Here is an 11,902-nt window from a genome sequence, read left to right on the forward strand (position 1 = left end):
TTTGATAAGGTGCCACATCAAAGGTTATAATGGAAAATAAAAGCACATGGCACAGGGATAGAAGATTGGCTGTCAGAAAGTATGCATAAATGGGTCTTTATCAGATTGGCAGGATATAGCGAGTGGAGTCCCACAGGGTTCTGGTACTGGAGCCTCAACTTTTTACGATTTACATCAATGACTTAGATGAGGGGAGTGAAGACATGGTAGCTAAATTTGCAGATGACACAAAGATTGGTAGAAAGTATGTTGTGAGGAGGATGTGAGGTTGCAAATGGATATAGATTAGGTTGAGTGAGTGGGCAAAGATCTGGCAAATGGAGTTTAATGTGAGAAAATGTGAAGTTCGCTTTAGCAGGAAGAACAAAAAGTAGAGTATTACTTAAATGGAGAATGGCTGCATAATTCTGAGGTGCAGAGGGATCTAGGTGTTCTCGTCAATGAGTCATAAAAAGTTAGTATGCTGATACAGCAATTAATTAAGAAGGCTGATGGAATGCTATCCTTTATTAGAAGAGGGATTGAACATAAAAGCAAAGATGTTATGTTTCAGTTATACAGGGCGTTGGTGAGACCGCACCTCGAATACTGTGTACAGTTTTGGTCTCCTATTTAAAGGAGGATGTAAATGCATTGGAGGTGGTTCAAAGGAGGTTCGGTAGATTGATACCTGGAATGAGTGGGTTGTCTTATGAGGAAACGTTGACAGACTGGGCTTGTTTCCACTGGAATTTAGAAAAGTGAGAGGTGATATGATTGAAGTATGTAAGATCCTGAACAGCCTTGACAAGGTGGACGTCGAAAGGATGTTTCCTCTTGTGGGTGAGTCCAGAACTAGGGGGCACTGTTTTAAAATTAGGGGTCGCCCTTTTAGGACAGAGATGAGGAGAATTTTTTTCTCTGAGGGTGTGTGACTTTGGAACTCTGACACAGAAGGTGGTGGAGGTGAGGGGTCATTGAATATTTTTAAGGCATAGGTAGATAGAACCTTGTTAGGCAAGGGAATCAAAGGTTATCGGGGTTAGATGGAAATGGAAACACAAGATGATCAGCCATGATCTTATTGAATGGCGGAGCAGGCTTGAGGGGCTGAATGCCCGCCTCCTATTTTTTATGTTCTTCTGAATAGGTCCAGGTCGGAATTCGCCCGTGTACCTTTCACAGCGGCAGCTGCTCATAGAAATCAGCAGCGGCCTCCATTCATATGTGACTTTGGTGTGAGGTGTCTGATCCTGACATGCAGATTAGACCTGGTAGGAGCGAGCCTGAACTTTGTGGACTTGTTAGGATAGCCTGGGTATCCTATTGGAGAGGTGAGGTACCTCTTTGGATATGGTTCCAGGACACCTTTGGGGCAGGCTGGGTGCCCTTTGGGATTGCTGAAGATAGGCTTGAATGTGCATTAAAAAGTGCATAACTCATTGGAACTGTTAAGCTTATTGGAACTATCAAAAACAACTGTTAAAGGTGTGGAGGAGCTGTCAAAAGCAACTGTCAAAGGGAGCTGTCAAACTGTTGAGGCATTTAAACACCCAGCCTTAGTTCTTTGAGAAAACTGCCTGGAGCCTTTCAAAGAAATGAGTTTTCTATTTCACTCTGTTGACACAAGCTTTAGGATTACCATTACTGGATTAATGCTGCATCACTGATTTCACAACTATCCATTATCACAGGATGCCTGCCATTTCACAGTTTGATTGACAGCTCCAAATGATTGTGAGCTCTTTGAAGTGGGACCATGAATTCCAGTGCTTGTTTTTAAGGGATTATGCAATTGAATGAAATGATTTTTCTTATAAGGGATAATGTAGTTGAAGGAATATAAATATATATTTTATATATATATAGTAAATGTGTTTTTATGAAGGTGAGTTTTTTTAATTAACTGAAATCTGCCATAGGCACTTGAAACTTTATTTAATCTCAGCTTGGGTCCTGAGGCCTGTCCATGGTGGCTATTGGGAGAGTTGGCATGGTATGTGTAGGGGCAAAGGGTCAGTGGGGTCATGGCTTGGCATGAGTTGGCACTAAGTTAGCATAGGGGCTATAACGAGCCATGGGGTTGGGTGGGGTGAGCGGTTGGTGTAGAGGGTGAGAGGCATAGGTTGGTATGGGGAGTTAGGTGGGGGGCATGGGTTGGCATGGATGGAGCATGGGGATTGTGTGGGAGGGGTGAGGGTTTTATGTTTCTCTGGGTTTTATAACATAACTTCAATACAGTGCTGGTGCACCAAGGCAGTTCTACCCAATCTGCTTCTGCACCCGGCATCCTCCACACCTATTCCAGGGTCACCCAGTCCATCTCCCAGGGAAGCCCACAACCTAAACAAAAATCTGACCTTCTGGTCCACTTTTTTCAGGGTTAGGTTTGCGTTGCTGGAAAATGTCCCACTTCTGCGCTCCTGACCCAGGAGTAAAAATCCAGGCCATGGAGTACAAAAGTAAGAATGTTAAGCTAATTTTTTTATAAATCACTGGTTAGGCCTTAGCTGGAGTATTGTGTCCAATTCTAGGTATCATCCTTTAGGAGTGATGTCATGGCCTTGAAGACAGCACAAAGGAGACTTACCAGAATGATACCACAGATTATAAAGACTTCAGTTCCGTGGAGAGACTAGAGAAACATGGAACTGTTGATCTTGGAACAAATAAGTTCAAGGGGAGATTTAATAGAGACATTAAAAATATTGACAGGTATTAATCCAAGTAAGTAAGGAGAAATTGTTTGCACTGACAACGTTGATAATCAGAGGACACCGATCCTAAAATAATTGACACGTGTACCAGAGGAGAGAGAATTTTTTCTATGCAGGGAGTTATGGTGATCTAGGATGCACTACCAATGGAAGCAGATTTAAAAGTAACTTTCTGAAAGAAATTAAATGTATACTTTAAAAGTAAGAATTTGAAAGGCTTGTATTAATTGAATGAATATTAGATTATTGAAGCTGCATAATTTTTTTTTAAAAAAAGGACCTTGCTGTGGTAGAAGGCACTTGGTAGTGATTACCTCCTCACTGTCAATGGCCCCAAACGCTCCTTTCAGGTGAAGCATCGCTTTACTTGCACCTGCTTCAATTTGGTCTACTGTATTCGCTCCTCCCAATACAGTCCCCTGTACATCGGGGAGACTAAACACAGACTGGGTGACCACTTTACAGAACACCTTCATTCAGTCTGCAAGCATGACCCAGACTTTCATGTCGCTTGCCATTTCAACACATCATCCTGTTCTCATACCCACATGTCCGTCCTTGGCTTACTGCGATGTTCCAGTGAAGCCCAACGCAAACGGGAGGAACAACACCTCATCCTCTGATTAGGCACTTTACAGCCTTCCGGACTTAACATTGAGTTCAACAACTTCAGACCATGAATTCTCTCCTCCATCCTGACCCCCTTTTTAATCATTTATTTATTTCTTTATTTTAAATTTTGTTTTTTTTTATTTATTCATTCTTTTTATCCTTTTTCCTCAGACTCTCTCTCTCTCTTCTCTTCCCCCCCCCCCCCCCCCCACAGGTCCATCTGTCACTTGTTTTAACGTTACATTTTCAGAGCGCAGACCCTTGTCCTGATATTAACACCTTCTGTTATCTTACCTTTATGCCACCTTCTTTACTCTTTACCACTGCCATTAACATTCCCTTTGTCTTGTGTCCATGACATCTTTGTCAATCTCTCCTTGGCTCCCACCTATCCCTGACCTTCTATCTTGGTCCACCTGCCCCATCCCTTCTGAAACAGTATAAAATCCATCACATTTCTACTTATCTTTAGCTCTGAAAAAGAATCATACAGACTCAAAACTGTTTCTCTCTCCACAGATGCTGCTGGACCTGTAGAGTTTTTCCACCATTTTCTGTTTTTATTTTGGATTTCCAGCAAGTACAGTATTTTGCTTTTAACTTGATAGTGATTATTTATCTATTCCTTACTTGACCCCTTATTTGGGGGGAAAAAAAGGCAGAATTGCATTAGAATCAGTACAGAGAAGGTTTAGCTGACTCATTCTTGGGATGAAGGGCTTATCCTATGTAGAAAGGTTAAGCAGGTTGGGCCTATTACCCATTGAAGCTTAGAAAAATGAGAGGTGATCTTATTGAAATGCATAAGATCCTGAGGGGACTTGACATGGTAGATATCCGGAGGACTTATTGAGGAGACTATAACTGGGGGATACAGTTTAAGAATATAATTTCAAGACTGAGATGAGAATTTTTTCCTCTGAGGGTCATTAGTCTGTGGAATTATCTTCCCCAGAGAGCAGTGGAGGCTGGGTCATTGAATTTATTCGAGGCAGAGTTGGGCAGGTTTTTGATAGACAAGGGAGCTGAGGGTAATGGGGGACAGACAGGGAAGTGGAGTTGAGACCACAACCAGATCAGCCACTATTGAATGGCAGAGCAGGCCAAATGGCCTACACCTACACCTGCACCTAAGTCCTACATTGCCCAGAAGAGGATCAACTCCATCTGCATGCTTGTTCTGTTTTTTTTCCCCTTCTGAGAACTGAGAATCTGAAGATTTGAATTTCAGTTAAGCTTGATGCAGTCAAAAAGTAAATTTTAAAAATCCATATTGCAAAGGGTCTATAACCCCTTCAATCATCTCCCAAAATGTCTTTCCTAATACTCATTCTAAATTGTAAGCTTCCATGTGCTTTCCTCTCCTTTAGGAGCTGCAAAAGTATGGTGTGACCACTCTTGTGAGAGTATGTGACGCCACATATGACAAGAGTCCAGTGGAGAATGAAGGTATTGAAGTAATCGTAAGTATGAGGCTTTACTTTAAATTTCCGTTTGGTCAAACAAACATCCATTTTTATCTGGAAAAGTTTGTAAAAATCCAAAAATGTGAACAAAGCAAAACAATTGATTTGTTGTTCATGAATTATGAATAAGGAAAGCATTTTTTCCTCCATTGAAAACTTGTAATCTTAGGAATTTGTCATGACCAATGTGCTATACTTGTAGTCAACACAGACTCACACTTATTTGTGAAGTTTGGCTTAATACTAATAAGTGCCTCCTAGCACAGCAATATCTTTTTGTTTTAAAAGTAGCCACACAGGAAAAGTGTTGGATTTATGCAATTTCAATAATCTCTACTATTCACTCAATTAATGTAAGCCACATAAACATTACCAACTTGCTTTTTTGCTCTTCTGGATTCCCTCAAAGTTACATGGGGATCCATTAGTGTAATTGACAGTCATCTGTACTCTTACCACCTCTGTTCAAAAACCGCCCCCAGAACCATTGCCCCCCTCACCCCACTCAAATGCTCTCCTTTTCCTCATTCCCCAACCTCGGATGTCTTTCTGTACGTGGTAGATTTTTTTTCTTGCATTCTTGAGTATAACTTCTTATCAGCTACTTAGCTATTTTTCTGAAGAAAAAACAAGTTATAAATTATGCTGTGTGCACATTTAACTATTACCACAATAGTGGTAATTGCCTGACTTGCTGAACACTTAACATGTGCGCACACATGCTCCACAGCCTTCAGATACAGCTTATGGCAAAATGTTCAACTTCAACAAAGCAAAAGTAAGTGGGAACTTTTGATAACTGCTGCAGATGCTTAAGGTTTACAAAAAGGTTGGCAGTCATTTCAATCTCATCTGTGCTGATTAGTTTTCAGGGATCACTCTTACTGCATCATAGAACAACCTGCTCTAGAGGCACATTGGTGCAGTCCTAGTAGATATTGAACTGGATTTTCCTGGAGATTTATGCCGGTCATTATCACCTTATGCACAGATCCAACCTTACGCTCACCAAAAACAGTTTGAAATTAATTAGCATATTTCCAACTTCATTAAAGACGATGGCATCACAATTCTCGGGTATTTAAGATGGTTTTCATTCCACTGCTACTTTGACTTAAAAATCAAGACAACAGGATTTCTTGCTCCGAGGAGTTTCAACTCCCAGTTGCCCTTGAGCTGAGTGACTTGTGAGGCCATTTCAGAGGGCAGTTAAGAGTCAACAGCATTGCTGTGGATCTGGAGGTACATGTAGGGTAGACCAGGTAAGGGTAGCAGCTTCTCTTCCCTAAAAGGCCAAGGCAAAAGCAGAAGGGAACTATTGGCTTCCCAAGCCCCTGGGTAATTTAAAAAGGAGCAAGGCTTAAACATATTCCTTTTGTTTGCAGAGAACGGGCCCCTGAGAGGGCTTCGTTGAATGAAAGTGTAACTTTAATCTCCAATTATTTTAAGCTGTAGTTTCAACTGCTTAGTGTGACCTACGAATTCAGACCACGCCAAGGGAAGGATTTTCGGGGCAGCGGGCAGGCCTGGAGGCTGCCCGCGATCGATTTTCCCCCCCACCGTGGTTTAACGTTAGCTGGCCAATTAACAGTCAACCAGCATGAAAGGCGTACTGAGAAGCTCAGCGCTGCCAGGGTGGGGACGGGAGCGACAGGAGTGCGAGCGCAAAAGTCTGCACATGCGCGGGGAGTGTGCACTGAAAGATCCCTGAAGACACGGAGCTGCCTCAGAGAGCTGAAGAATTTTAAAATCAGAAATAAAGCTTTTGAGAATGTGAAAAACATGTCCCCACATAGGACTCACTCACATGAACAAGGACGTAGTAAAAATACTGTCAAAACATTTTAATATATTTTTTAATTAATGTTGGAAACCTCATCCCACCCTACGATGAGGTTTCCTAAAAAAAACTCAATGGCTGATTCGCCCGCCAGCCATAAGTTTGGGTGGGCAGCACAAAACAGCTTTAAATTAACTGATTAGTGGCCTTAATCGGCCTCTTAATTGTTTACACACAATTAGGTTAGGCATATGCCCGCCCACCTGCAGGATGTAAAATCCTGCCTCAAGTCTCTACATTATAAATGAATAATGGAGTAAAATAATTATTGACATTTACTTTCGTGTATTATGAGAGCTGAGAATAAGCCAAGCAAGCTTTTAAATTGATGCCGAATACCTCGTTTGCCATTGTACTCGTGCCGTATTCTAATTAGGAAAGTAGCAAAATTTGGAACATGTTCGCAACAGCAAGATCGGTGTGCTAAATATGAGGTTTATGATGTATGTTGCTAGTCTCTCTTACAGAAAATTTTTGTGATCGTGAGAAAGGAGATGACAGTTCTAGGAATTGGAACTAATTTTTAATAAATGGTGCAGAAGTCTCCTTATTTTCCAACCCCTGCTCCCATGTAGATTGACACAGATTCCCTCTTGTAATCTTGGAACATTATGAATTCTCCTGCTGCAACCTCTATCAATGTATTTAATAAAAATGTTTTTGGGAACAGCTAATCTCGGTCTCAGGCCAAATTCAATGAGTATGGTTAGCATTGTATTGTTCCACTTTGTTTCTGTCCTAAGCTGTTACCAGGTCAAATCATTGATTTCGAACTTACTTTCTTGGATCGATTGACAATGCTACATATATTTATGCATACAATTTACCTTGACGTTACTTGGATTTGACTTTGTTTTAAAAGTCAAATTCAGGGAAATTGTAATCCAGTTCAGCTGTTTGGTGCAGTTTATATAACCATTCAGAAAAGAGAATTTCTCCCCATTTCTAGCGAAATGTTTGTACTATAAAAGTGCAATATCTTAAATTTTTTTAGTTAAAATTGCCATTGAGCCTGGGTGTGAAATCTCTATTATAATGAGGTTGGTTTATGCCTTAATATATCAGTCTAAAGGTAAACCTCACATACAGGAAGTTCAATTATAGTATTCTTAGTATTGCTATTTTTTTGACCTGTGAAATAGACCCTATGTTTCATCAAATTGTGGTTTGAAAACAAATTTCCTTCCTGAAATTGAATTGGAATGAATGTGATTTTTTTTTTTAAGTGTAATGAATCAGCCTCATGTTGTCAGTTGAGCTTTTGGTTCCAAAAACAATTGAAGCATTCCTGTTACAGTTTTGGGCTGTGTTATCGCTCAAGTGCTCTGTGAAAACCTACTCCTGTAAGCAAGTTGTCACTGCATGTGAACTTTAAATACACAATATGTGGTAATGTAGCTGCACCTAAGTTAAAACAGAGCAGCATTAGTGCAGTAATATCCTCTGTTCAAATGGCACAAGCCCTCTCAAGTCAGTGTACTGGTCTTTGGGGGAAAAAAGAAAGATGAATGTTCTGTTAACCCAAGTGATTTAAGGCTATAATCTATGAATCAGGTATTTTATTAAAAGTTATATAATAGCAAAAGATCAATATAGCAAAACTACAACTCAATTCACGAAGTGATAGGACTATAGAAGTATATACATTTACTGCACAGGCTTCAATGGGGTTGGATTTCATGAGTTTGGGGTGTCCCTATTGCCCCCACCACCAACCCCTGACATGAATGTCAGGGGTGAGCCCGCCCCCACTTGACTGGATCACCTCACAGCAATTTAATGGTCATCGGGCCATTAATTGGCTTGAGGACGACCTTCCAGGCCATCCTGCTCCCATCTGTGGAGGTGGTCTGGCCTTTGAGAGCTGTCGGCCAGTCAAATGACTAATAGCTCTCTGGTCCCAGCAGTACCATTGGAAGCGGTGGCCGCTGGGACAGCATCAGTTCCGAAGGAGACGTTCAGCGACGGAGCCTAGACTTTTTAAGGTAAGTCTGGGTCTCAGCAGGGCAAGGCTAGCAGCGGAGGGATGGGGAACGTGGAGGTGGGAAGACCTTAGGCGATGGGTGGGAGGAGGTTCTCAGATGGTAGAAGGAGGACTGTAAAACTAGCAACCCTCAGCCCCACCCTCCCTTTGACTGGCCACCAGTTCGCCCAGTGAGACCTGCCGGGCTGGACACTTGACGCCAGTCTCCCCCGCCACCTGTAAAATCCCAGTGTGAGAAGGCTCTTAAGTGGCCATTAATCTGCTACTTGAGGGTTACAATTGGCCCACCATTGAGCAGGCCTACTTACACCTCCCCCACCACTGGTAAAACTCTGTTGGGGGCAGGTACGTAAGCGCTGGGGATGGCACCCAATTTTACGGGCCTGCAGTGTCCGAAAAATCCAATCCCTGGTGTCTGTGCCAGCTTTTTGTTGCAGCAATGCCAAATGAATCCTACTGTGCTGCAGCTCAGTATTTTACTCTAGCCCTTAACTTTTGAGCTTCTAGGAGTCATAACTGGGGGCAACTCCAAAGAAGCGCTGCGCAATACGCACCCACCCAGGTCAGGATTGCACGACAATTGCCCGGGAAGTTAAAACTTCCATTGCGCAATTACCCTGCTATCGGAACGATCCAAAAGTATGCTTTAAATCACAAACTTTAGATGGTTCCAATTGGCTTACCAGAATAGTTGGCCAGGAAAAGTTAGAAGAATTAAAATCGCTTCTAACTCCTGTATTGTACAGCAAGCATAAAACATTAACACCGTCACCTCTTGAATTAATCTGCGTACCTATTATGTCTTTTTTAAAAAAAAAGAAATTGCTATGGCATCAAACAGGACAGATTTCAAATTTGTCATTCTAGGTCCTAATATTTGGCGAACGATTTCCCGCCATTTTCTGTGAATGAAATGATAGAAGATTAGCATTGTAACATAACAGATGTAAATCAAAATGGGACAGGCTGTGATTGGAAAAAAGCCTGTTTCATCAGAATGTGCACCATTTCTGCATCTTTCCCTTTCCTCTCCACACAACTCCCCAAAAACGTACCAAAAGAACTGATTGAAGATGTTGCTTATCCTTTTTCAGTTCAAATCTTGGGACACTAAGACATTTGAAAAAATCTTAATTATTATGAAAATCATAATTAATTCGACATTTAATACAGGTTTCACCTTGCTTTATACCATTCATCTTACTGTGCACCATCCTTATAAGCAGCAGCACGTATTGAAATATGTGGACAAGTTGATAGCAAAGTCTTCATATTGTATTGTCCTTGTACTCTTACCTTTTCAAGGATTGGCCGTTTGACGATGGTGATCCACCTCCAAGCAAAATTGTGGATGATTGGCTTAATTTGCTTAAAACTAAGTTTACCGAACAGCCTGGTAGCTGTGTAGCAGTCCATTGTGTTGCTGGCCTTGGGCGGTAAGCATTCAAGAATGTTGGAAAATGTCGTATGTTCTTTGACTTTTAACGGAGTAACAGTAAAGGTTGATATTCCCGTCAACATCCTGTTGATTCAGATAAACTAGGAGTGGCAGAAACAACTTGTAGCCTCTTCGAATTAACCAAACGTAACAAAAATAGTTTATAGGAGGGGAAACTCTCACATTTGAGTAGGAATAAGGAAGAAGTGTTAAGTTAAAGAATGGTCAATGAAGTAAGACTGGGAGCAATATAGCAGTTCCTAATCTTATAGTTCTACAATGTAGTGTATGTGGTCAATAATATGTAAGAGATTCATTCTACCATTTTATTATCTTTGTTCCTAAGAGATGTATTTTATGAATGATCAGTAATAGTGCTCTGATCCTTTTCCTTCTCCATCTTTGCTTAAAATAGATCTTTTTATCATGTATATATTTACTGAACCCTGATGTAGTATTTGTGACCTTTGATTTATCCATATTGATAAGACAGATGAATATTAATATGTGGGATTACGTTGTTTTGTATAACAATGGCTCACCTCTTTTAACATACAATGTTATTTGCCACGTCAGCTGTGGCTCAGTTGGGAGCATTCTCACCTATGAGTCAAAAAAGATTGTGGGTTCAAGTCCCACTCCAGAGACTTGAGCACAAAAAATCTGAGCTGATGCTGCAGTGCACTACTAAGGCAGTGCTGCACTGTTGCAGGAGATGTTAAACCGAGACTACTGCTGCTCTCAGGTGGCTGTAAAGGATTCATGTCACCATTTTGGAGAAAAAGAGCTGCAGAAAAATCCCTGATATCTTGGCCAATATTTATCCCTCGATCACAGATTTTCTGATTGCTATCACATTGCTGCTTGTGGGAGCTGCCTGTGCGCAAAGTGGCTACCAGGTTTCCTACATTACAACAATGATTCACTTCAAAATTACTTAATTAGCTGGAGAAAGCTTTGGGGTGTCCTGAGGTTGTGATAAATCCAGGTATTTTTGATATACTTATACTGGCTTGTTTTAAACACACAGGGCTCCTGTATTGGTAGCAGTTGCTCTTATCGAAAGTGGAATGAAGTATGAAGATGCAATTCAATTCATCAGACAGTGAGTGCCATTTGTTCCTGGAGAAACAGTTTGACTGTTGTTTGATGTATGAGTTATCCTTATATTCAGTGATAATAGATCTTCACTTTTACCTGGCTGGTTTTGACAAATAAACTGACTCTTTACAACACATGAAGAACATTGGAGTCTTTGATTCTAACTTGTACATGAAAGTTTAAATTGGACACGAGCTGGTGAGTGCCAATTCTCATTGGAGTACAGTTGTTGTAGGTGGACTTCCCATCCTGGGATTTCCCCTCGCAAACTGAGCACAGAGGAAAGTCCTTTGAATTCCCTAACTGCTGTGGCTAAAACAGCTCCACCCATCCATTCCTCTTTAAAGCTGGAAACCTTTTTTCTTCCCTTCCCCCAGGGCGTAACATGATCCTGTTATGATGCAATAAACACGCAGACTGTGTCCTTTATGCTGTGCAGAGCTGCCAAAATTATTGATGTGTTTAACCTTAATAAAATACAGCTTTGTACTACTCTTCCCTTGGACACTAATAGTAAAACAGTTAAGTCCAAATTGAACGAGTGTAATTGTATTTCTTTTGAAATTCTGCGTAATTCCTCCAAGTCTTTCTAGGATTTACTCAGCCTGCACCATAGCGCACTCAGCTGACACTGTAACTAGAGTGAGGTAAAATTTGTTTAGACGAGCTGCCAGAGGTGGCCTTGACTGATTCTCCTACAGTTGATTTGGAACGTCAGGGACACCTATGACCAACTAGTCTCTAAACTGGGCACATTTGCAATAT

At 41.2% G+C, this 11,902-nt stretch overlaps 1 protein-coding gene across 6 annotated transcripts in view; it reads left to right on the forward strand.

The window, feature by feature from the left end:
* The window catches only part of LOC144679962 (protein tyrosine phosphatase type IVA 3-like), a 166,685-nt gene that overhangs the window by 146,038 nt on the left and 8,745 nt on the right, over positions 1–11,902 (forward strand). For all 6 annotated transcript variants that reach the window (XM_078540973.1, XM_078540979.1, XM_078540975.1 and 3 more), the window contains 3 exons: positions 4,679–4,771; positions 9,904–10,034; positions 11,067–11,141. In XM_078540973.1, coding sequence (XP_078397099.1) covers positions 4,679–4,771; positions 9,904–10,034; positions 11,067–11,141 — 299 coding nt within the window. The remainder of the gene's footprint in view (positions 1–4,678; positions 4,772–9,903; positions 10,035–11,066; positions 11,142–11,902) is intronic.

Source organism: Cetorhinus maximus, chromosome 4 (genome assembly GCF_964194155.1).
Source record: "Cetorhinus maximus chromosome 4, sCetMax3.hap1.1, whole genome shotgun sequence".
Lineage (NCBI taxonomy): Eukaryota > Metazoa > Chordata > Chondrichthyes > Lamniformes > Cetorhinidae > Cetorhinus > Cetorhinus maximus.